Raw genomic sequence first — 27,027 nt, forward strand, 5'->3', positions numbered from 1 at the left:
TGAAATCATGTGCTTGTTTCTTCTTTTATCCATTTAAAACACTCCTCATATGTGAAAGTACATACATCTATGTTTTTCTACTCATCTTTTCAAGTCTGGGTGTGACAGAATGCAGAAAATTGTCCTTAGTGTGTTTCCATCCTCAGATCATTTAAGCTTCTCCTAATTTCTGAAAAAACTAATTATATTGTTAACACAAATATTTTCATAACCACAGTCTCAATTAACTATCTTTTTCTAATTTATCAATTGCATCGTGTAATGTCCCATTACTTATTCAACACTGAAAATATATTTCAGCCTCCCTGCAAAATACAAGAGCACTTCAGAAGAACTTGAAATAAGGCTTCTCCTCATTCTCTGATGAGCATCGGGCTCTTCCAGCAGAGTCAAGTAAGTATCCCCTCTATTATTCAAAAGTCGCATTTCGAAGTCCGAGGGCAATGGATTGTGAGAAGACATCCCTTACGTACTTCTCAGGCTACATTCCCCGGCTTCACTGCAACACACAGAACCATCTCATGGCTCATGTTTACCTTCTGCCTGAAAAAGCCTAAGTATTTCCATTTTAGGGTACCCTGGCAAAGAGAGTGTGTGGTATTTGATATTGTAACTTGGCCCAATTTTCAAACCACATCTTAATTTTCACGTGAGTAAAAATTACATCCCAGGTTATATATTTTTTCTTTTTTCCTGTCAACATTCTTAAGAGCTGTAAACCAAAGCTCTTTTAGGGAATGTAGTCTATTTATAAAAGAAGTCAATGTTTTAATGACTCTTAGTTGTTGTTATTCTCTCGTTTTAAAGCAGACTGAACAAGTTAAAAAGTATGTCCAGTCACATGACTTAGTCTTACAGTCATATATTCAAAGGCAGCATCTGCTCCTCCTTACTGCTTCCTACATTCTGAGTAACTGAAATGTTGCAAACCATACCAAAGTACAAGCAGATTTTATAATATGCATAATTAGAAATTCTAATAAGTCAGAATTATAAACTTGTCAACTGTGCAGAATGGTCAATTTATAAAATATGGTAGGTTGAACTTTAAATGTTGACCAATAATTCTTCATGAAACTTTTAATGTATTTTAGGTCCCTCATTTGAATGGATATCCACCATTACTTAACAAATGCCTGAATTTATTGGTATTAGCAAAACTGGAACATCTGTAATCCTGTAAAGATGACCAGTGTTTCCTTGGCAAAGTTTTCATTTCAGTTCTTTCTGAATGGAGTTTTAAAGGGCACTGAGCTACATCTTTAGCTCTGATCTTTAAGAAACAGATTATTATATCCTTTAGTAACTTTACAAAGTGATTGACGGCACACACTTCTCCGTCAAAGAGATGCTCATCTAAATCTACAAAAAGATAAATATGCCCAGAAAGCTCACACAATATTTTCTGCTGAAGATACAATTCTCTCTGTTTAGGAAGTGGTTCATAGACTGCTATTCTTGAATGGGTTCTTACAACTCGCTCACAAATACTTATGACTTGACATAGACTTTGTGAAGGGAAATGTAAACCATTCTTCTTTTTCACACACAAGAGTGACCCAATTTTAGCAGCCTTGAGATCTGATGCATACAGTGCACTGATGCATTCCTCACAAGTTAAAAGAGCTGATAACTTATTTGCAACATAACTGGCACAACAGGTGAGTTTTTGCTGATGGTCTGACAGATCTAGCAACGTCTCACTTAGCGAACAATTAGACCAGTCTCGGCAAATATCCTCTTTATGAAAAAGAGTCTTAAGACCGCTGACGCCATACTGACGCTGAACGGTCCAGAGGGCCAAGTCTGTCCTTCGAGCAATTGAAATGTCAAGGATGCTTACGTCACTTAGAAAAACTTCATCTTGTGATCTGTATCTGGTCTCCAAATTATGGTAAGCTTTCTGGAATGCCATACAGGTAGGGTTAGAACTGGTTACTAATACCTGTCTAAGCATCTTGAGAAATAATTCTAGATGATCTTGACTGAATTTATAAGTCAGAAGATACGGAAAAGGCATGACCTTTGGGAAAACGTAATTCTGATAGAGCCATTTTAAGCTTTCAGCATTAAGCAAAAATCCCAGGAATCCTAGTTTTCGTTTACCTTTAATTATTTGATTGTTGCTAGCGTCAGATAATGTAACAAAGATAGTCTTGGCTTCAATTAACACACGATTAATTTTACTGTAAGTTTCAGGCAGTAGAGGTCCTTTAAGTCCCTTTCCGTAACAGTTCCTACTATTAAAAATGTCAAACAGGTTGTTAATTAAGCGTAAAAAATGGACGGTACCAATACAGTTTTGAAAAGGAGGCAGGCCTAATGACAGCAAGCACTCCAACGCACTGGCCACACCCTCACTGAACAGTTGGGCAGCACAGTTCGTCTTCAGCACGTGGTTTTCCAAATTTGCAAGTTTTCTTGGGAGTCCGTCTATGTTTGCTAATTCCTGGTCCCCCAGTGCTACCAGGTCCACAAGGTGCTGCCAATGTGCCGTGCCATTAATGAACTGAATGCTCTGAAAATTCTGAAATGCATTTCTGATTAATCTGAGCAAGTGGCAAGAATCAAAGAAGTATGCAATCTGTTGACTAGAAGATGAGGGATGCTGAAATGTACACTTCATGTTGTCTCCATCAAGATGTATTCCCAATGCTTTGGCCATCTGAACGCTGTGCGCTGTAGCATCAGAGGTGACGGCCAGAACCGTGATCCCTATGTCACTCAGTTTGCCAATGGTAAGACGAAGCAGTTGAGCCTGCAAATATCCAGATGCCCTGTTAACAAAAAAATAACCAAGAGGTGTTCTCCAGTGACCAGAAATACCCACTGCCATCAACAGAATAGTTTCGGACGCGAGGGGCGTTTCATCAGCATCAAGTATGCCGAGGCCAAAGTCCATAAACCCTTGCAAACGGTGACTGTTGGGGTCCCACTGAAGTTGTTGTTTGAGAGCTATGCCTTTTATTATCAGTGAACAATACTGATAGAGCTGGTCTCCGTTCTCTACTCTCCGCTGAAGAAAAGAAAAAATGTTGCTGTTGAAGCCTGGACTGGGTTTGCATTTGGATAACCATCTGGGAGATACAAAAAATAAAAAGTATAAAACTCAAATGAAGAAATTTTTTTAAAAAAGGAAAAAATACCTTAAGTGCTGCTAAGTAGCTTCAGATCCCTATGGAAACAAAGCCAAATATAAGTAGCCAAATTCTATGGACATTTTCAAGCATGTATTCAAACAGTTACCATAAAATACTAAGGTAACAGAGAAGCTCAGACACAGAGTAAGTATTTCAATATGCAAACACACCAATAAACAGTTTTAATTGTCATCTACTACTTTAAAATGTATACAAAACAGTTACCCAGCTTGTGGGAATTGTCGTGTTTAGACCATAAACCACTCTTAGCTGTAAATTCAATGAAATGAGAAAACTGCTGAAGGGGAGGGAAACTTTGAGAACATCTAGCAGATCTACCTCATTTCTCAGACTGGGAAATGGGCACAGACCCCGCTGTGCTGCTAGGTGTGCACAGCGTGAAACCACACTTTCCAGCGTCCTGCCAGTGCTTTTCTCACCGCTCCTCGGAGCCTCAGAGCTGAGCCCTCAGGGACAAGGAAGGCGGCTGCAGGGCTGCCCTACCAGAAGAACCTACACTACTGCCTCAGGAGTTCTTTTGTAGTGTCCCTGATCTTCCCAGACTGGTTATGCTTTCCGATTACTGTTGGTGGCTGTCTTCAGAATCCTCTTCACTTGATTTTAACTTAACCTCTAATTTGCTGTGGGGGCAGGAAAGACAACAGCCAAGTTTAAGAACTGTCTAAAATAAGACAAACTGGATTCTCAAGTAGAGACTGATGGGTTCATCTCAACTAAAGTTTACTTCCGTAACTCAAATGACTTTTTGGGGTGTTATATTTCTGACTTGGGGGCTATATTCTAGACTGCCAAAGTTTTTCCTGGATAGCCAGCTTCTAATTGAAATTTTAATGTACCTCGCCCTAAATATTTCAGGACAGAGCTTTCCAAATATTTTGCTGCAACCAGAAGTTCCATAAATGAAATTTACCCTCATTACATGCCATGCACACACATGTATATATATGTGTGTATATAATGTCAATTATGACCCACTGAATTGATTTCAAGATGCACTAATGGGTTTGACAAACATTTATAGGATGCAAAAAACATATTTCAACTTTAAGTTGGTTATAATCTAATTAAGAGACAAGTGGATTAATCAGTTGTTTATATTTTAAAATAGGATGAATTAGTTAAGATAATTAGAAAATAGAGGACAGTGGTTATCCACCAGGTGCTACAGCCCACTAGTATGTTGAATGTCCTTTGCAAATGGGTCTCCAGATTTTAATTGTTTAAATTTTTTTCTTGCATTAGGACTGACTCTCAAATGAACACCAAAGATACTGTGTTGCACATGGAGTCAGTCTGGTATGAAACTACTTAATGCCTCCATGTAAAAGTGTTTAAATAGGCTTCTTTAAAAAGCTTGTTCTTTGAGCTTGATTTTTAAGTGGAAATCTAAATGGTATCTCTTTCTTTCTTTAATGTTTTCTTTATTTATTTTGAGAGAAAGAGAGGGAGAGAGAGAATCCCAAGCAGGCTCAGCACCAGCAGCACAGAGCCTGAAGCAGGGCTCGAACTCACAGCCGTGAGATCATGTCTTGAGCTGAAATCAAGAGTCAATGCTTAGCCAACTGAGCCAACCAGGTGCCCCAACATGATATTTTCAATTAAACAATGGCTTAGTTATGGAATGATTATGGGGGGGATCAGTTGGGTGGCTTAAAACTCTGCCTGAGAAAATACAAGGCTGAAGAGTCATCATACTGAGGAGAGTGTTTTTCTTCAAGACCATTAGCTCCACTGGCACTCTTTTTCTCTCTCAAATAACAGTAAAAAACAACAACAAAAAAGACTCTTACAGCTCCTCCCATGGTCTTGTTTACCTCTGAATCTCTCACATCATTACCTATAGAGGGCGCTAATTTACTAAATTGCAATGAATACCTAAATAGAAAATCACAGACAGGGGCACCTGGGTGGCTCAGTTGGTTAAGCGTCTGGCTCCAGCTCAGGTCATGATCTCACATTCGTGGGTTCAAGCCCCACATTGGGCTCTGTGCTGACCGCTAGCTCAGAGCCTGGAGCCGGCTTCAGATTCTGTATCTCCCTCTCTCTGACCTTCCCCTGTTCCCACTGTCTCTGTCTCTCAAAAATAAAGAACATAAAAAATTAAAAAAAAATTACAGACAGAAAATCTACTCATACCATATGTATCACTGTTATGATAAGGAAGGCTGAGGATGTTACGACTTTCTTACAAAAGATATGTGAAAACAAACTACCTTAAAGACCCAAAGAACTGGAATTGTAAGAAGCAAAGCTCTGGGAAGGTACTGGATATAAAGAACTGAGAAAGATCCAACATCCAAGATCTAAGATATATATGACAACTAGAAATTAGTGAAGGAGGTACCTGTCTCACTGTCTCAATATCCCCCTTCTTTAAAATGGGTGGTGTCAGGGGATGGTGGACTATACAATCTCTTAGAGCTTCTCCAGTTCAGAGTCCCTCTGAGTCTGTTTTAAAGTTGAAGCAATAAGAAACCCAGAGGTTTCTCCCAGGAGAGAAAGCTGCTGCCATTCCTGGCTGGCCTCTGTCGCACCTGCACTGAAGTAAATGGAGTACCGCTCTTCAGACAGCGACTTAGCGTCCATTGCATTTCCCCCTTCCATCTATTCAAAATGCTCAATGACCATTCAGGCATTCTTTCTTTCTACAAGTATTTATTAAGGGACCATTGTGCTCCAGTATACTGCAGAGTTGGGGGTTCAGTGGTAGTGTAACAGAAAACCAGATGCACCTCATACTTGGGCAGCTCACAGTCCAGTGGGGAAGCCAGTGTTTTAAGAACTATGATTCAAGTCTGGGATACCTGTATGGCTCAGTTGGTTAAGTATCCGACTTCAGCTCAGGTCATGATCTCATGGTTCGTGGGTTTGAGCCCTGCATCAGACTCTCTGCTGTCGGTACAGAGCCCACTTCGAATCCTCTGTACTTCTCATTGCTTCTCGGCCTTTGACTAAGATCAAGTGCAGATCTTCTATACCCCTCTCTCTCTACCCTTCCCCCCTCAAAAAAAATAAAATAAACAAACATTAAAAGGAAAAAAGAACTATGACTCAGTTCTGTATGTGTGTGAGAGGAGCACTTAACAGCAGGCCAGGCTTCTGTAAGGAGGTCTAATTTGAGCTTAAAGACTGAGGAGTAATCACTAGGACCAACAAAGAGAGAGAATGGGCATTTTAGGCACAGAGAATAGTAAGTCTTAGAGGCAAAAAGAGGCAAGTAAGGAATGCCTTACAACTGGACCATGGAATGCTAGAGGGCAGGGAGGGAGGCCAGAGACAGCCTCAGAGCCCAGCAGAAGCTCAATAAACCACAGGAAGGAGTCAGCCTATGGTCTGTGGGTAATGGGGAGGCTTATGCATCAGGAAAGTGACTGTTATGGGCTGAATTGAGTCCCTCAAAAAAGATATATTGGAATCCTAATTCCCAGTACCTTGACCTTTATAGAGGTCATCAAACTAAAATGAGGTCATTAGGGTGAATCCTAATCCTACGAGTGGTCCTCATAAAGAGGAAATTTGGGCACAGAAGCACACATACATAAGAGAAGATGATGGAAGAATACACCTAGAGAAAGACCACCAACTACAAGTCAAGGAGAGAGGCCTGGAACAGACCCCTTGCTCACAGTCCTCCAAAGGAACTAAACCTAATACCTTGATTTTGTACTTCTAGCTTCCAGAAGTGTGAGACAATATATTTCTGTCATTTTTAAGCCCAATAAATAAAAAAATAAATAAAAATAAAAAGGCATCTGTAAAACCAGTGATAAAAAATAGTAAAAATTGAGCATTACTTTTATAAGACATTACTGTAAAGTCACTGTTATTTACTTCACACTAAGTGAATTATAAATATATCCATGTATTTTGACCATAAATCCTATAAAATTATTTACCAAAATTTCCTCCCTGAACAACTTGCACTGGGCATCAACTACAGTGCTTAGAAAAATGCAGATTTTTATGCTTAGCCTCAACCCAATGCTGTCAATCTAGAAATGTTGTAGATTTTCCTAGGATAATCAGAATTTACAACTACTTAAGTATATCAGAAATCCCAGTATCTCCAGATTCAAATTTTATCACCCAGAATGTCTGCCATCTGGAAGATGCAAAAAAAATTTGTAAGATTATATACCTTCATTTTTTGGTGAAAATACTGCTGTTGTGATAATATGCAATTACCACTAGAAATTTTTAAAAGGAGAAAATGGGACTAATGAGAGTCTGAATATGAATAGCTTCAACAGACAAAATGCAATTAAATAATAAAATACTTGTTTTATTTAACATCTGAAAAGCAATTAAATCACTTACGTCCTGAGGATGGAAGAATGAGGCAGCTTGAGAATCTTTCTTACGTAATCATAGACTTTGCTACTGCACAAATAGAGTGTACATGCAAACTGTTTCATTTCTGTGGAGTACTCAGATGTTTCTCTCCAGTTATACAATTCCCACTTAAAATCTGTTAAAATAAATTTATTTACTGTTTGTGATGAAGAATGTATATAATAACATTTTCAGGTACAAATCACAGCATTTGGATATAAAAAGCAGTGGGCATCATCAAAATACAAATACAAATACCATCATAGTTTAACTGAGTTTGTTCAAAGGTTAATACCCAATCTTAGGGCCTCTTGACCAATTTATCTTGTTCATCCTGGATCGTGTCACTCAAAAGAGGGAAGAAAATGTTTCAACTTGAATCATTATGTTTTACTATTCACTGACAGCCTACGTGGAGAGTTTTAGAGAAACAGGGAAGAAAATGAAATAACTAGATAAAATTAAGTCTCTAGATTATGAGTACATTTATTTATTTTGCTCCCTGGTTACTATTTATCTGAGGGTAAAAATAAAACACAAGAAACAATTCCAGCAATAAGTGCTATTCAGATTAAATAGATGACCTTGCGTACTTTCAGGGAGAAAAAAATCCTCTCTTCCTGGTGGGGATCCTGTTTATTGCCTCTGTTCCCCTACTGGAAAAACACAAAATATTCTCTCCTTTGGAGATACTTGCTCTTTTCTAGAAACAAGACATACTTATTTTTTACTAGGATGTAGATCCAAAATCTCTGCTGCTTTCATCAAAGAGTTGGTTGGCAATACTTATTCTGTCCCTCTTCTGATATCTTGGTTCACAAAGAAAGTAGGTAGTCTTTCCAATGGACATGTTTATCTTTTATAGGATATTTTAGAAAATAATATATGAAGACTCAAAGAATTTTCAAGCTCAAAGGGAATTGGAAGATTATCTGGTTCAACTCCATGGCAAAAATACTTCAGTGATAAATTATGTAGCAGTTAAATTGTTTAAAAAGAATTTGCAGTAAAATGAGTAAGTGCTTTATAAGAAATGAAAAGTACAGTATATGGTATAAACCATATAATCTAACCTCTGGGTAGCAGGATTATGTGTTACTTTTATCATTATATATTCGTTGGCCTTTCCTATAATAAACACATTACTTTTAAACCTGCAAATGCATAAAAGGATTTAAGTAATTACTTTTCCTTCTTTCAACTTACCGTGAGACTTCATGTCTCAGCTATAAGCATGTTTTCATAGGCAACAGCAAAGTAAATACTTCAGTGATATTTCAGAAAAGGGTAACAGCATGGACATCATCGGGTGGCCCAGTCGGTTAAACATCTGACTCTTGGTTTCGGCTCAGGTCATGGTCTCACAGTTCATGACTTCGAGCCCTGCATCGGGCTCTGCGCTGACAGTACAGCAAGAGAGCCTGTTTGGGATTCTGTCTCCTGCTCTCTCTGTCCCTCCCACATGTGCTCTCTCAAAATAAACTTAAAAAAAAAAGAAAAAGGAAAGGGGAACATCATACCTGAAAACTGTGCTCGTAGCAGACACTCTGTTTCTTCAGAAAGTAATTTCTCTTCTACAAGTGCATCAATTAATCGTAAGCCCTTTCTCTTCTTGATCATCCTGTAGTTTTTTACAGAAACGAGTCTTTTTTTGGACACTTGTAGCATCTGTTGCACCTCAGCTAGTTTCTCTGCACCAATTGTCAGAGGTCTCTTTAAACTGTAGTTATGGTCCTCAGTAGCAACTTCTTGGGAATTATCAGGAAGTGGCTGTTTTAGGATTTTCTGTTTTGCTTTACCTTTAAGATGTACACCTTGAAGAACCTACAACAGAAATACAAAATTAAGGTTATTTTTGAAATTATCACACAGAAGACGGTCTATAAAAACACCACTAAATGCAAAGCACTCACCTTTAATGTGTAAAGTTAATTATTAAAAAAAGGTCATAATCTCTAATTTTTTCAAATATATTTATAGGAAAATGTGAACACGGTTGTTATTGTTTTTCCATCCATATAGAAATAGTAACCTGCTGCCGCAAGTTAACATAACATTGAAACTTTCTGAAATGGTTAAGGTAACAACAAAAAAGTGGTAATTTTGGAAGGTTTCATGGAAATTAGTTTTGAGCAGTATTTTAAGAAAGCAATAACATGACTGAATGGAGAGGTCAGGAAAATTATTTGCGCAAAAAGGCAGGCATAGTGGACAGAGCGTGGGCTTTGGAATTAAGACTAATCTGGGTTTGAATCCTGGCTCCCCCATTTCTTAGCTGTCACCAAACCTCTAAATCCTTCATCTCCTCATTTATAAAATTGTAATAATACAGCGTTGTTTCAAGGATACAATAAGATAATTTATGTAAATCTCCTAGCACAATGCCTGGACTATTGTAGGTCTCAATCAATAGTAACTATTATTGATTGTACACAAAAGCATGAAAGCTAGTCAATTTACCACATATACAGTCGTTAAGTACACGTGGTTTGAAAAGAGAATTCGGAGCAGTTAGAAATGCACGATTTAAAGGAAGCTCTTGGAGCTCAGGAGTTTGGATTTGACACCAACTACAGTCTTCTGAATACAGGAGAGAAAAACAATATCCAAAGATAAGAGGAGGCAATGGTAGCCTCAGGATAGAACAGCTGGACTGCTGCAGACTGAGCAGACACTGAGGAGCTACGTTCAACAGTGTGGCCAAGGGGTGAAAGGATAACATAAAAAATAAAAGAAACCTAAAAATGTAACAGTAATACTGGGAGAGCTCTCTATTTTCTATAGATACCTCTCTATATCGATGCTAATAGTTAGGCATATTTTTGGTCAAGATCAACATTACTGGGAGGAGCCCAAAAAAGGCATAATTTCTAAGTATTATGGAAATTGTTTTAAACAAAAGCCTGAATTCTAAGGCATCTACTAGTTATTTTTTGTGATCAGTTTAGTAATCTTTATGTGGGTCTAGAAAATGATTTGCATTTATATACCTAAAAAACTCCAAAGGAGAACTACTAACATTACATAGAGACTAAAAACAAAAAGCCTACTTTCCTATGCATTTAAAATCTATTAATGGATTTATTTTAAGCTTTAGGATTTTTTTAATCTCTGTAAATTCTAGCTATAATGTGAGGGATCTTGGTTTTTAAAGGTTTTGTAGAATTTAGTTTTGTTTACACCTATATTTAAGTACCTTGTATAGAGAAACAGAAGGCACAGCTCCTTTTTTCAGCTTTCTTCTTATGCCATATGACTCAAAGTCACTTTCTTGAAAATGTTTGGAACATAGTATAGCACCTGGTCCTGGGATCCAAATCTTTTTGCTTCTGGGGTCCACACGATTAACAGCCCTGATCCATTTTGAGCGCTGTATGGTATCAGTTGGAAATCTACAGCAATCATATTAAAGTTCCATTAACATGAAAATATTATGATAATACTATAGTATTTATTACATAAACCCATTTTATTATTTAACTGCTTCATATAAACATCAAGTCCAGTTAATCTTAATCTGATTTCATTTATCAAAGTTTATTTTTTGAATCCAGAGGTCAATATCTAAGTGATCTCATTTGTTTTAATTTCTGAGGGCAATTCTTTAAATATCCTACATTTTGTCTTCACTCCCTACATTAATGGAATCTGCTCAAATTTAGTATGTTTGTTTTTAAAATATGTCCTCAAATTCTTTGCTTCTCTTCCTTTCAAGGGGTGGAGACTAATTTCCTTCCCTTGAGTGTGGGCTAGAGTTAGTGATTTGCTTATAAGAAATACAAAAAAAGGGGCGCCTGGGTGGCTCAGTCGGTTAAGCCTCCAACCTTCGCTCAGGTCAGATCTCACGTTTGTGGGTTCGAACCCCGCGTGGGACTCTGTGCTGACAGCTAGCTCAGAGCCTGGAGCCTGCTTCCGGTTCTCTGTCTCCTCCTCTCTCTGCCCCTCCCCCTCTCATGCTCTGTCTCTCCCTGTATCAAAAATAAATAAAACATTAAAAAAAAAAAAAGAAATACAAAAAAAAAGCAGAAGTGACAATAGGCAATAAGACGAAATAATAAAAGGTACTTGTTCCCTCTATTCAATGGTTTTCCTCTGGGAAAATTTCTCTGCCATGAAGAGCAGTCCTGTAGAGATATGTCCAGTGGGCATATCCCACTAAGGCCTCCCGCTAGAGGCCACGACTGAGTCTTTCTGAAAGTGCGCCCTTCACCCTCATCAAGCGTTCAGAACATTCTAGTGTTGGCTAACATTTTACTGCTACCTTATGAGACAGCTTGTAACACCAAGTTAATCCACTCCCGGATTCCTGCTCTCAGAATTTGTGAGGTCATGTTTCCACTGTATTTTGAGAAATTTGTTACTTAGCAGTAGAAAATAAGTAAATTTCCCATACTCAATTTTCATCTTTTGTTTTGAAAGGCACCACTTTTTCCTAGCCTTGAATGTAAAAATTACCTTGTTTTTCTGTTTTTAATCCCAGCCAAATTACTAAAGTGGTGGTGGTGAGGGGAGTCACAAAACTGCTCTTCCTGCAGCCTCTCCCTTGATTTACCTTGGAAACAGATCTATAGGTAGCTGTGTCACTTCTGTATATTTTAACTTGGGTTTTAAAGCATGTACTTGTTAGGAATTGAAACTAGTGAAAATTTTAATCTCCTCAGCTCATTGTTGGGGAAATAATATAGCAGTATGGTAAAACATACTTCTGAGCTATTCTCTCAATCACCTTGAGAAAGAACGTTGAACTAGAAAATCTGTACGTAAGCTTCAATTGCCTTTTATCAGCAGTGTGGTATTTGATACAGGTCTCAATCACTGAATCGCCTCCCAGGGTTGTAGTTAAGGGTGCACACGGTGACAGACAAATAAATGCATTCTAAAGCTCTCTGTAAATGGTAAAGTACTATCCAAAGTTTGTTCTTTCCTAGGACCAACAATTCCACTTTCAGGACTTTCACTGTATTCCAAGAAGATGATACTACTTAGACACTACTTAGATACTACTCTTGATCAAGAGGAAATTGGTTTTCTAAAAAGGGTGAAGCAAATCTCTCTCTTTTCACTGAGTTCTTTTCTTAACTAATGGCAGAGGTTTGTGAGGTGCTTTTCCACAGATGGGGTGCAGCCTCTAACCGGTTTTGCAAAGGACAGTAAAAAGTTGGCTGGTCCACCAAGTGACATTACTAGCCTGATCCTCTGATGCAGTTTCCCAACTGGCATGCCGCTGACTACAGCCATCAGTGCCCTTAGTCCATGGAAGGGCCAGGCCCACTTGGAGTCCTTGAAGTAAGCCAGTCCCAAACAGCTTTGTCTGCCCCAAAGTATTAAGCAAATATTTCCTATGCATAACACAACATGAAAGGCTTGAAAAATGTTGTAATCTAGCCAGCATGACTACTTTGAATTCTGGACAAAATTAAATTGCCAATAATAATTAATACTACTTTTAAGGCACTGAACTTGTGTGTGCGTGGGTGTGTGCGTGTATGTGTGTATGTATGTATGTTTTAAAGTTTATGTAATCTCTATACCCAACATGAGGCTTGAACTCATGACTCTGAGATCAAGAGCCACACACTCTTCTGACTGAGCCAGCCAGGTGTCCCAGTGTGTATGTGTGTGTTTTAAAAAAATGTGTCTTAGACCAGAGCTAAGTATAGCTACCAATAAATAGTAACTGAAATTGGAATTCATGTTTCCCTATTCTAAAATCACCTGTAGCAACAGAAAAACCCCAAAGCAATCATCATCTCATATACACAATAGTGAATTGGCTTACACTAATACAGAATACGTTTTCTCTCCTGTTAACTATGCCTTTTTTATACTAATGGCAGAAATTCCTTTGGGCTCTCTGCATATCATATTTTCTAGAAAAGTGGCTAACAAAATCCTTTCTACAGTGGCTATCTCTGGGAAGATAGAGAAACGATTGAGGGGTAAAGCTTTATGCCTGTAATTTAATTCTCTTCTAACAGAAAAAAAATAAAAACAACAAAAAACAAGAACAAAAACTGAAACAAGGCAAAATGTTAATGTCTGCTTAATCGTAGTGATGGGCCCATGTTTGTTATGTATTATTTTCTGCTTGCCAGTGTGTTTGAAATGTTTCATAACTAAAAGTATAAAAACAGAATTCATTACAATTCAGGCAAAAACTCTTCCAAATTATCATACATATATTTCTTTGGTTATGAAATAAGTTGTTTAATTTCTTTACATCAACAAAAAGAGAATGAATCAAACTGTCACTTCTTTAAAGGTCCCATCGCATATTTAACCATTATATGTCTGACAAAGTACCAGTATTCTCATAACAACAGTTTCCACACCTTTAATCATTTTGATTCATGCTTTTCAGCCAGAGCCCCTCGCCTGTGTCCTTGCAATGTCTTTCACAAGTCTGGTAAGGGTGGTGGGGATGTTGGGGAAGGCTTCAGAAGAGAGAATATTGGAGCCAGAACTGATGTGTCAACAGGAGTTTGCCATGCAGACAGTAGCCACTCCAAGCAGATGCACAAACAGAGATATAAAATAACTACTTGGCTCTTACTGGTTGATAAAGCATTGAAAAATAAGTTAATGTGGAGGCTGGAGAGGGTTAAAGGAGAGCACAGAGGTAGCTTGAACTGGTTACAGAAGGGCTGGAGGGGTGGCTAGAGGCCAGATCACAAAAGACTGTGTACACTAGGAAGTTGGGGATCCATCCTTTCAGTCAGTGGCCACCAGAGGAGTGTGCACTCATCTAGTGAGATTTGAAGAAAACATTGAATTTATTTTTATACTGTTTTGCCCCATCCCTTAATTTTTGTGTTTCATAATACATATTAGTACACTATTTCATGTTATGTAATTTATAAATCATTATGCATTTATCAGGGCTTGTACTCAAATTTCTTTGTGGAGAGGGCTCTATGATCAAGAAGTTTGAAGATGACGTCGTTGGGCAATGGCATGTTGACAAATCTTTCCATCCTGCATTACCTTTTTGATGAACCCTTACCTCTGATCAATCCTCCTTTGTTGCTAGATTAACACCATAGTATCTAACTCCTTTTCCTGTCTCTACTTTCTTCTGCATTCCTTACAACTTCCTAGGTATAGGAAGACAAAGATGATTCCCTCCCATTCATACACAAGGACATGTGTTTAATTTAGGAGACATATACAATAACAGAAACATAGAGGGAATAAAATTCCGGTTGGAAGACAGGTATTGTAGGAAAGTCTTCGCAGAGGAACTTGGTCTCTGTCTTTTAGGCATTTGAAAACCCTTCCTTTTGGAAACTGGCATAAAATTTGCATTTTTAGAAAACTCATTTCCAGGAATCAGGAAAATGGAATGAATGGAAGAAATCAGCCTGGACAAATCACAGTAGACTACTGTAGTAACTGCATTATGTTCTCTTGTTAAAATTAAGCAGGTCTTGGGGCGCCTGGGTGGCTCAGTCGGTTAAGCGTCCGGCTTCGGCTCAGGTCATGATCGAACGTTCGTGGGTTCGAGCCTGGCGTCAGGCTCTGTGCTGATGGCTCGGAGCCTGGAGCCTGCTTCAGATTCTGTGTCTCCCTCTCTCTCTGCCCCTCCCTGCTCATGCTCTGCCTCTCTCTGTCTCAAAAATAAATAAAACACTAAAAAAAATAAAAAATAAAATAAAATAAAATTAAGCAGGTCTTACTTTGGTCAAATAAAACAAAATAAGAGCAATAAATGAACTCTACCTCACTTAAAGAACCTAAGAAGGCATGAAAAGCAGGGCAGCAAAAAATTGAAAAAGAAATTAGAGAAAAAGGAGAGAACTAGGGACAGAGTGTGTCAATAAAGCCAATGGAGATGAGAGTTTTATGGAGTAGTCTAGATAATTAAAAGTCAAAAAAAAATGTCAAGAGAAGGACTTAGAAGTGCTCACTTAGATTTGGCAAGATTACTGATGACCCTTTGTCAGTGCATTATAGCGGCAGTGATCTGGTAGCATAAATTGAAAAATCAATAGGACTTAGGGAAACAGGTGTGTATGTTCCTGTTTAGAGGAGCCTGGTTATAGAGGGAAGGGGTGGTAGGGTAGTGTAGAGGCGCACACAGGCTCAACAGTTTGTGTGTCTGTTTAAAAATGGAAGTAATGGGAGCATGCTCACTGGCTTTAGGCACGTAATCCGTAGAGGAAGCAGTTTAAAATGAATAGGAACTAATTGATGGGGGGGGGGGAAATCTCAGAGAAGAAAAAAAAAGGATACAATGCAATTGTAACAGCTTGAGTGGAGGAACCAGCCCTATTTAAAAAACAACACAAAACAATGACAATAAAAGGCCTACCATACATAGTTGAAACTCAACCTGACATTTTATTATTTTTAATGTCTTCAAGAATACTTTTTCCACTCCTCTATATCTGCACTTTCCACCCCTTTATATTTTTCCATGTTATTTCTATTTAAGTGCTATCTTCCTCCCACTCCACAATCTAAGTTAAAGGTCCAACTCAAATACTATCTGTCCCATAAAGCTATTTTTGATCTTCTCATAAAAGTCCTTTGTCAATGGTTTAACTCTCTACGTCTATTACCTTAACAGACCACCTCTTTTTGAAGTGCATTTTTTTGTCTGTGAGGATCTGTTTTACGCACTTTTCTACTTCTACTGTGCCTTGAACTTTGACTTGAATGAACTACATACCATAAATGGGACTATAGATGTGGGTTCAAATTAGACTGGCCTGAAAATCCGCCCCCCTCTTGAGCCAATGTACCTTCCTTGCCATGACCAGATCCAGTCAGAAGACGACCGGCCTTGAGGAGCTCACCCAATACCACTAAATAACTTGCAGTAACAGGCAATATTCGTTTAAACTCCTCTGTACCCAAGTCCTGGGCTAGCCACACACTTTAATAGAACCGAACACCTTCAACAGTTCTCCCAAACTGCCCACACGTCCCATCTCCTCACGATAAACAGTGAGACGACCAAAAGGAAACACGACTCCTTTCAAATATCCCTCGCTGAAAGCCATAAGGCAGGCGATAGGCAACGAGAAGGAATCTGCAATTTGTAGGTTCACACTAAGCCGGAACGGCAGGAAAATCCTCAACTCTCAACGGTCCCCGTTCCTTTTCCCCACACTACGCACGTCACGCCAAGTCAACGGTGCTACGCACGCCCGGCCCCGCCCCACCCTGGCCGACTGCCCGCCAGGCGGTGCTGGGAGCTAGACAGCCGGAGAAGCTGCTCTCACGCACTGGTGGAAGGAGAGGCCGCGCTCCCGGCTCAGCACGGTGTCTCGGGTGCTGCAGCCAACTGCCGAGCAACTTCGGGTCATCTTCTTGCTACGTGGGGCTCCACTTTGGGTGTTCCCGCGGCAGCATTAATCGTGATAAATTTAGCTCCGCCCGTAGATTCGGCGGCTACGACCTTTATTTGTCGGAGAAGGCGGGCTCGTAACGCGCAAGACTCCAACCCTTCCTCTTCGTGGGTGCTGCGCTTGACGCCGTGACCAATCACCGGCCACGTCGCGTCGCCGCAGCCAATCAGAAGAGCCTAGGGCATTAAGACGAGCACTTGACGGCTCCTCCCTCTCTGTTCCAGGGTGGTTGGTGGATTTAGTTGTTTACGGGCTCATTTTGCTATTGCTTCGACCGCTCCGGTTACATCCGTTGCCATCGCGGTTCTTGTGAGGCAGGGCCTGAGAATGCGAAGCGGAGAGGCAGAAATAACGCTGAGGTGAATCTAGGGGCATGCAGATAGGTCCCCGGTGCAAACTCTGAAAGTGACTGGAGGATATGGCTGAAGGAAGAGACGGGAGGGAGAGGGATAAACGCGGTGCCCTAGAAATATTAGAGACGAAATCGGGTCCCCAAATAAACCATCTATTGAGAGGCATATCATTTACTTGCATTTTATTTGGTAGATCCCTGATGTGGAGCTGTTGGAATGGTTGGTCTTACATACGTGACCCCGCAGGAGCTTGAATGAGAGTGTTAGTATGAGGATACGTCGACTTAATTCAACGGACCCTTTTCTACAAGACCGTTTGTCACTATGGGGGAATTAAGGAAACAAGGTAAGGTTCTTGGGGCAACACAGGTCTAGTGCGGACTCGACAATAGCATTGCCAGGAGGGGCAGGACAGAAAGGCAATGAAATGGTTATGGTTGGGATGTGCATTGTAAATAGCTTTCAAGGAGTGATAAGGTCTTAGAATCATTTCTTTGTTATGTTTACGATATGAGATTTCGATTTTCATGAAAGAAACAAAATGGAGCCAAAATATGACATAATTTCTATTCTATATCTTTAAGAGACCCTTAGCATGGTAAGTGGCTTGTTTCTTTCCTGCTTGCATTGGAGGTCCAATAAGGAAACAAATGTTTGTACTTTCATTCAACTTTTTCACTTCCTTCTGTAGGCCAGCAGGATTCCAACGTTACTGAGCCACATTGCTTCTATTTCCCCTTTTTATTTTCTTAGTCCAGATTCCAGCCCAAAGGCTTTACTTACTGACATCTACTTTTCATTATAGTATGCTTGTATCTTGTCTGAACGAAATTAACAGCTTCTGTATTTGTCCCTTTTTTTAAAAGTCTCGTGGCCTAAGGATAGTCGTGAGTTTGGGGATAATCGAGCCATGGGCTGTGTGCTTGCTTGGCTGTTAGATGTGCAAAGGGTAGGACCTGGATTTAAATCACCTTCAGTCTGTTAGACTATTAGAAACTTTCTTAGTACTCAACCAATTAAGATCCAAATGAGGCTAAGAAATAAGTAACGGTTTGATCTTTAAGGAAAAAATTGGTTGCCTTGTTTTTTGGGTAACAGTTTTGTTGGGATGTAACTTCTATACCATACAATTAGTCTATATAAAGTGTACAGTTCAGTGGGTTTTAGTGTATTCAAGAGTTGTGTGACCATCACCACAATCCACAATCAATTTTAGAACCTTTCCATCACCCCCCCCCGCAAAATCATTCTCCTCAACAGTCACTCCCTATATCTCCGCTATCCTCAGTTCTTGGAAACCACTAATTTTTTGGTCTGTGTACATTTGTCTATACAATTTCATGTAAATGAGATCAGGAATTAATATACGGCCTTTTGTGAGTGGCTTCTTTCATTTAGAATGTTTTTAAGGTTCATGTTGTAGCATGTATCAGTACTTCCATTTTGTTTTTTAATACAGAATTTTAAATGTTTACTTATTTATTTTGAGAGGGAGAGATTTAGAGCATAAGCAAAGGAGGGGCAGAGAGAGTCGGAGAGAGAATCCCAAGCAGGTTCCACACTGTCAGCACAGAGCCCAATGCAGGGAACTCACAAGCTGTGAGATCATGACCTGAGCGGAAATCGAGATGTTACTGAGCCACCCAGGCACCCTGAGTACTTCCTTTTTTTTTTTTTTTTTACTTTTTTGCCAAAAGATGCTCCATTGTATGGATATATATATACTGCTATGATGATTTTATTTAACCATTCATCAGTTGAATAGTTGGGTTGTTTCCATTGTGGGGGATTATTATGGACAATTCTGTGTAAATTTAGTGTACAAGTTTGTGTGTGGACATATGTTTTCATTTCTTTTGATTATATACCTCAGGGTGGAATTGTTGGGTCATATACTGTTATATTTAACCTCTTGAGGAGGTGCCGGACCATTTTATTCCCATTAGCAGTGGATGAGGGTCCCATTTTCTCCACATTCTTGTTAAGTGTGAAGTGGTATTTCAGTGTGGTGGTTGCCCGAATTTTAAGGACTCCAGGTTTGCAGGGAACTCACTAGAGGTTGTAGACCAATATGTAAGGTGAATTAGTCTGTTCAGTCTCTAGCACACAAATAGATACATGGGTTTCTGCTATAATATACATGTCCTGAAAAATGCCTCATGTTCAGCAAAATTGTGCATGTGAAAGTAGTGCTTATAGGAAAAAGAAATAAGGTTGAGTACTCAAAATCTATGCAGTTGGGTAAGTTCTAAAATAGTGATCAGTACTTGCATGCCCTCCTCTCACCCCTTGAAGGTAACTTAAATGGACACTGCCATAGAGTATATTAAAAGAGCAAGACTGGTGGGTGTTAGACATTACAGATAGGAAGTGGAGCTCTGAGCTAATGAGCTGCTAAATGGAATAACCTGTTGAGAGGCTGAGGTTAGGCAGGTGGGAGCAGCTGGGGAGAAAGCCCTAGATGCAGGCTTTCTGGTTTTTTTTTTTTGGTTTTTTTTTATGTTTATCTTTGAGAGAGACAGAGCTTAAGTGGGGGAGGGACAGTGAGAGGGGAGACATAGAATCCGAAACAAGCTCCAGGCTCTGAGCTGTTCAGCATAGGGCCGGATGCTGGGCAGGCTCCAACCCACAAACCAGGAGATCATGACCTGAGCAGAAGTCAGACGCTTAACTGGCTGGACCCGCCAGGTGCCCCAGTCTCATTTTTCAGTTTCTTAAGTTGGAGTTGAAAGTACCCCTGCTGCCAATTCAGCATCACAGTTCAGAGCGAAGGTTGGTTTTTTGTTTGTTTGTTTGTTTGTTTGGGGTTTTTTTTTTTTTTGCTTAATTGGATTCCAGACATTGTGGCTGCCCAAGGAAAGATGAAACTGTGGCTCTCAGATTATTCTGAAAGCATTCTTGTAATTATTAATTACAAATGAGTTACAGAAAACTGCTATGCTGCAAAATAGATGTACTTAAATGTTGTAAACTGGTTAAATGAAAACATTTTATGGGGGCGCCTGGGTGGCTCACTTGGTTGAGCTTTCGGCTCTAGCTCAGATCATTATCTCGCAGTTCATGGGTTTGAGCCGCGCGCCGGGCTCTGTGTGGACAGGTCAGAGCCTGGAGCCTGCTTCCGATTCTGCATCTCCCTCTCTCTGACCCTCCCCTGCTTACGCTGCCTCTCTCTCTCTCAAAAATAAATAAAACATTAGAAAAAAATGAAAAAAAGAAGGAAAAAACCCTACTTTTTGTAGACCACAGAGGTCACTGCCCTAGGTTTTCTTAGTGTTCTCCTGGATAAGGAATATGTTATCCCTCATAAATGCATGATATTTTGTTTTAGTGTATTTATGTATCTTTGTTTATACTTGTGCATTTTAATTGCTGTTTTTTACTGTTTTACTAGTGACTTTGAGGTTCTCAGTTTGATCATTTGATTATCTTTGCTTCTTTGAATAACTTCATATCCAGTGATTAAACTTTTTCACTGCTGTTCACATAATGAACTGTTGTGATTATTGAATACATAAATGAGGATATGTAAACTGTAGTAAAGATGTTGTAAAATGCATGGACCATTGTGCATTGCAATTTAAAAGAAAATATCTCTTTTCAGGAATTACATTCTTGGAGATGTTGGAAAAAGATTCCCGGGACTTCAAAAGTAATCACTCCAAATATACAGGGGAGGTAGTATATCTTTCTTTAAATGTATTAGTTGGAACAATAGTGAGTTGGAAGATTTATGAAGACTTCGGTGAAATCTAATTTACTGTTACAGAATCTCATTAATTTGGTCACTTGGGGAAAAAAATAACAACTATTGCTTATTGAATGATTATATGCCAGGCTTTAAGCATTTTATACACACAGTTTTGTTTTATAAACGATATGTATTTCTCACAACAACCCTATGAAAGCAAATAGACTTTTTGCTTTCTAGGACTGGTATCTTGTTGAACACCTCTTTTGTCAGATTCCTAGTTCTACTAGAACCTTTATTTATTGTCCTATTATAGTAAAATGTATTTCTAGTAACTAACTTACAATCTTGCTGAATTTTTTACTGTTTCATTTCAGAAAGCCTTGGGGTTTTGAAATTATTGGTGACCAACCAGAAACACTGTTCTGAATCTGATCCTTTCCCCAAAACTTCAGACTGTTTAGGTTAATTCATAAGTTGTACATTTTGCTGTTTCAATATGGATTGTGACCGTCTGTATGAAGTATTTATTGCTATGTAAAAATTATCCAAAACTTAGTAGTTTACAACAACACTTATCTTACAGCGGGAGGAGGGCAAAGCAGAGAGACTCTCACTTGGCAAGCCTAGGTTTCTTGATGACTGTTGGCTGAGACTTTAGTGCTTTACCATGAGAACCTCTCCTGAGGCTGCCTGAGAATTCCCACAACATGACAACTGTCTTTCCTCAAGGAATGAGCCAAGAAAGAAATGCCAAGTCAACATGTAAGTCGGCACACTTGAGGGTATGAATACCAAGAGGCGGGAGATTATTGGGGACCATCTTGGAGGTTGACTATCACCCTTTACTCTTTTTTTTGTTCATTGCTTTAATTAATTGAATCAATAGATTTAGTATTAGACCCTCTGGTCAGAATTAAAAGCATGTGTATCCAAATAAGTTTTCTAAGATGCACAATTCTTGCCTGTGAATATATAAATTTTATAAGTGATGCCACATTTCTTTTAGAAATTTTTTAGAGTGTATAATTATGAAAGCTCATTTTATAGCTAGAGAATATTGTACTTTGATCATATTTTTTTTTCTTGGACACATTTCTCCTCTCCCAATTCCTCCTTAGGTGAAGGTGGTTAGAGAAGCTGGAAGTAGACTATAGATAGAAATTGAGTATCCCTACCCCTGGTATTTTGCTTGGGTTGTAGACTGAGTTGGAATGGTTGAAATTTCCAATATCTTTAATTGGAATGCAGTCCAAATAAAGGCACTTAACACATATATTTGATATAGGATGGAATAAAGGTATAAATATGCAGCAGCAGCTTTAGAGCGATTTGTCCTTTTCCTCAAAAGCTTGGTATTTATCCAGTATGGGGAGTATACTTCCTTTTCTTTCTGTTGCTCCCCCCTTTTAACCTACAAAATACAGACTTTGCCAAGCCCCTAATTGGTAGAATTCTGATCAGAATGCCCCTAATTGGTAGAATTCTAATTTTGCCTGAGATTTGTAATCTTTTTAGGCTTTGTTTTTCCTTTATCACTGCTTAAAAATTCTTTGTTAGCAGTGACAACTCTCCCTTTTTTCCTTTAAAGTTTAAGTGCTTCTGATTATTGGAAACCTTGTGTAAACACAAAAAGCATTACATAAAAAAACAAGATCTAACCAGTTTTGGAAATGTGTTTGTATTAAGGTATGATTACCCTTTCCATGTCAAGCTTAATACTGAGAAGACATTTCTAATGTCTTCCTTTGCATTAGTAGTCTGTGCAAAGTAGTTAAATGATACACTTGAGATTATCTTTGGTATGATTTTTCCAATCAGAGTAAAATTGGAGGTCTTACCTGTTCATAAAAATTAAAATTTGTAGAAATGTGCATATGTTATGTGTTCTACCAAAAAGGGCTAAACAGGGGCGCCTGGGTGGCTCAGTCGGTTGAGCCTCCGGCTTCGGCTCAGGTCAGATCTCACCTTCGTGGATTCGAGCCCCGCATCAGGCTCTGTGCTGACAGCTAGCTCAGAGCCTGGAGCCTGCTTCCGGTTCTGTGTCTCCTTCTCTCTCTGCCCCTCCCCCTCTCATGCTCTGTCTCTCTCTGTATCAAAAATAAATAAAACATTAAAAAAATAAAAAGGGCTAAACAAAGACTTATGACTAAAGCTTAAGTTGGAAATATAAATGTCCAATGATTAAACTCTTTCCACTGCTGTTCACATCATGATCTGTTGTGATTAATGTATGTGGATGAGGACATAATGGAAAAAGAAAGTCCTAGTGGGAGAAAAAGTTATAGATATGATGTAGGTTTTATATATTGATTTACTTGTAAATGTTTTCCTGTTTTAGGAATGAAACTGAAGGGTGTTTTTGTCAGATTTATCTGATAAGGAATTTGAACATTTATATAGTAAGGTAAGTGGTTTGTAAATTTGCTAGTTTTGACAAAAGAACAGAAAATCAGATCTGAGCAAAAAATTGATATTTGAGCATAATGTAGATATTGTACTCAAATCTTTTCCCTTATTTTTTCATCTTTCAAAGATAACATGAATATGATTTCAAAAATAATATCATTTTCTGAATTGATAGATTTGATGCAGGATAGGCAGTTGGGCAGCTGGGGTCAGGACTTTTAACCTTGATGATCATTTTTTCTCAAAGATAATGATAAAATTCAGCCCCTGAGATTCTTAGAGATCATATATTTCAGGGTTTAAATTTGCTGAACTTTTGGATGTCTTATAAACGACTCTTTGATATGCCAGTGAATGACCATCCTATAACTTAATCTTTATTCAAGAACAGTGGATAAGTAGGTGGTCAGAAGCTGGGAATCTCAAATCTAATCCCAGATTAATCTGCCACTAATTAGGCATGTTGTCTCGGGGTGTTTCAAATTTGAGGAATCTAAAGAGGAAAAATTCTTGCAAATACTTAGTATTAAGTTTATTTTCTATTTCATAAATTTCTACAAATATAAAAGTTGATATAAACTTCGTTTAAGGGCCTTAATCATAAGATTTACAAAAGAGTGCCTTCAAAAACAAAACTAAAACATTAACGGTATGGATGCTACACAGGAGAAAATATGGTAATGGCTGATATGGAATGTCGTAAATACATAGTCTTGTGCTTTGTGATGATTGTGTAAAATTTTACAACAAAACAGTAGAGTTGTCCAGAACTTTACTCTTTTGCAGACCTCAAAATTACTGAAATGAGGGGAAGGGGCCTAAATTGTCAAAAGGGTGTGTTTGGACTGTCTGCAAATCCTAATTTGAATAATTATGTATTACATTGTCTCCAAACATTTTTCCATCTCTACTGGGAATTCACTCTGGAAGTAACATTCCTTTGAGAAAAATCTTCAGTTTCTATTTTGATTTATGGTTAACTTTGGCTAGTAGTTAGCTAAATTGGATTAAATGTTGACTATTTTGTGAACTAATACAAGTTTTTCTTTTTAGATATAGGTAGTCCTTACTTTGTACCATGCCATTATACATGAAGATTAGTTTTCACACTTTAAATAACACCAGTCCTCCTATAACACAGTTGAAATTTAGGTTAGAATAGTAAGCTTTGTTGGCTAGCTCTTTATTCTGCAACTGATTATGCATTCTGAAAGATGTGCATCATGGTCAGTAACCAGTTACATCACATGTTTCAAAGTCTCTTGGTGATTGATTACTAAACATCTGTTCACAGTGCAAAGCATGTAGTTGTGTTGCTTGCTTCTCAGTGGTAAACCTCTGTGACATTTTACGAAACTGGATAATCAGAAGAGGGAAATGGCAGGGCAGCAAAGAAACAATGGAACTGGAAGTGAAATTGGATTTGAAAATGGCGACAGTATAGCAGAGACGAGACCCAGGCCTACATAAAGCTACAGTATAAATCACATTTTAAAAGTTTGATGAATATAAAAAGCAAAGTAAAGTTGCTTCAACTTCTTTTAGTTTAAATTACACTAGGAACAGAAAGCCACTTATGGTCGAAATGGAGTGCTTGCTTCTACTTTGGATGGAGGACTGTAGTAACAAATCCTAATCAGTTTGGCTAGCATTCAGGTCAGAGTGTTTAGGTTAGTTGCTGCATTGAAGGAAAATGGTAATTACAAGGAGAATAAAAGAACATTTTTTGCCAGTAAAGTCTGGCTTCATCATAGAGAAGTCAAGAGTGCCTGTGTACCTTGGTTAAGCATCATTCGGAAGTCGGCGTAAATGGATTAATGTTCCACTGTCTGGTGAAGCTGCACCTTCAGATAAGGATGCTACTGGGAAATCTGCACCTATATTCCAAGAATCCCAGGCAGTGCTTGGTCTGCACAGTAGCATGAGAGTACTGTGCAGAAGCTTCACAGGATTTGGCTGGAATGTAAACGGAATTCTAGAAGATACAGACAACTGTGGGAATGTTGACACTGCTGCCATTCAGAAAGTAGTTCTGGATAAACAGAAGGATGAAAGCAGTTGTGTGTTGTACAGGATGAATACATTTCAGAGGAAATGATTCAGGTGAAAAACCACATTAAAGGAACTCTCAGATGTTGCATGACATTGCACAACGAATAAAACTAGAAGCAGATCCAAACTCAGAAAGGAGGATGACATTTTGCCACGGCATAGAAAAGATGCTTGCTCCCTGTATTGTAAGTTATATGAGAAAACAAGCACTGTTCAAACTACTCTTGAGACTTGTTTATAAAGAAATAAAACACTATAACTTTCAATATTTCTAATGTTTTGAATATTTTATTTTTTATATTTATAACCAAAGTCTGGAATTTTTAATGTTTTGACAAATTTTAAGGTTATGAAACAAATTGTTAATACCATATAGATTAAGATTGCTTTGCATAGTTTCAGCTTGCATAGTCCAAGTGAGAACTCCCTGGATTTAGAACAAACTAGGAACTCTTTATATTTAACCAGATATAAACATATCACATCTAGAAACAAATATACTTCTCCCTTATGATTACCAGTTATATTTTTCACACTGCCTTTGCATGCTACTATAAGGCTCTGAAATAAAATTTGTAGAATACTGTATGTCTCATACTTCGATTTGTAGGCAAAATCCTAATAGAATAGGGATTAGCATATTTCTTTTGTAAATACAGTCATACAGTGAATACGTTAGGCTTTGCAGACTCTTAACTGTCTCTAGCAACTACTCAGTTTTGTCCTTGTAGCACCAAAACAGCCATAGGCAATACACAAATCATTGAAAGTGACTTCCAGTCATGAATCTTCTGTCATGAAATACCTCACAGAGCCTACAAAAGTGGGTAGGGAGCAGGGAGGTTTGTAGTTTGACTTTTACAGTAGGAACATGTAGTACATTAAATGAATGTAACTACTGCTTGAATCTGAGTTTTTTTTGGTTAAGTTCTAATGAATCCTTTCTCCTTAGGGATGTACATTTCCAGGTAGTAGGGGTTCTGCTGGGGTTGGGGCAGTAGTGAGTGAAATTTCCTGTTGATTCAAGTGATGGGCCCACTTGCAGATTTCTCATTGGCACCTATAGGCAAACTAGGCCTTGCTACTTACTCTAAGTAAAAATGGATTTGTAGAACTAGAAATTTGCTACTGTAGCCTGAGTAATCCCTTTTGTCTATTTCTGTACTAGAGAAATAAACTTCCTTTTCAAGTTGAACGTTAAGTATAAGACACTAAAAGGGTGTTTGAAAGGGTGCAGCGGGAGTGCAAAAATTCTACTCTGGAAGTGAAGGCACTTGAGAAAAAGTTTGAGAAAAGAGATGGTTGACTCATCAGTGAAATAGAGAATTGGTCTAGGAGTTAGGAGACCTGGGTTGAACCCAGGTTCTGATTGTTCAAGAGCTTTTCCTCTGGTTTTACTTTCTTCACTGTTAACTCCTAAACTAAGAATGACATCCAGGCAATACACTAATTCGATGCCGGGATCTGGCAAAGGCCAGTAACTAAGGACAAATCCTCGTAGATCTCAAATAGTACCTTACGAGGCTAACTGGACTAGTTGACTCCACAACGCCTCTTTAGCGTAACAAAACAAGTATGTCCACAACAGACTTCGGGTATGACCAGATCATTTGGTTTGGAAGCCCTCAAAAGCAACAGTCGAACCAAGAACACAATTTTTAGAACCCAATCAAAAATAG

The 27,027-nt window shown here is 38.6% G+C and overlaps 1 protein-coding gene and 1 long non-coding RNA gene across 2 annotated transcripts; one reads left to right on the plus strand and one right to left on the minus strand.

Annotated features, from left to right (window-relative positions):
• Positions 1-16,921, minus strand: THAP9 (THAP domain containing 9). The gene is made up of 5 exons (XM_029944126.1): positions 16,725-16,921; positions 10,690-10,885; positions 9,014-9,317; positions 7,479-7,629; positions 1-3,077 (listed from the first exon to the last, which is right to left on the minus strand). The coding sequence occupies exons 1-5, from the start codon at positions 16,802-16,804 to the stop codon at positions 1,100-1,102; spliced, it is 2,709 nt and encodes a 902-aa protein (XP_029799986.1). The 5' UTR covers positions 16,805-16,921; the 3' UTR covers positions 1-1,099.
• On the plus strand, positions 16,700-25,620 carry LOC115295873. The gene is made up of 6 exons (XR_003910614.1): positions 16,700-17,205; positions 17,393-17,545; positions 20,801-20,874; positions 21,474-21,652; positions 23,229-23,294; positions 24,350-25,620. It is a non-coding gene; the product is annotated as an uncharacterized LOC115295873 (long non-coding RNA).
• The last annotated feature ends 1,407 nt before the right edge of the window (positions 25,621-27,027 follow it).

The sequence above is a fragment of the Suricata suricatta genome, chromosome 1 (genome assembly GCF_006229205.1).
Source record: "Suricata suricatta isolate VVHF042 chromosome 1, meerkat_22Aug2017_6uvM2_HiC, whole genome shotgun sequence".
In the NCBI taxonomy this organism is placed as follows: Eukaryota; Metazoa; Chordata; class Mammalia; order Carnivora; family Herpestidae; genus Suricata; species Suricata suricatta.

Bases quoted from the DNA above. Each gene is read 5' to 3' on its own strand.
- THAP9 (XM_029944126.1), bottom strand. From the start codon at position 16,804: ATGACCCGAAGTTGCTCGGCAGTTGGCTGCAGCACCCGAGACACCGTG. The intron at 10,886-16,724 runs GTGCGTGAGAGC...TGATTGCTGTAG, and splicing joins CGCGGCCTCTCCTTCCACCA to ATTTCCAACTGATACCATAC. The intron at 3,078-7,478 runs GTAAGTGATTTA...TGTATCTCCCAG, and splicing joins CATTCTTCCATCCTCAGGAC to ATGGTTATCCAAATGCAAAC.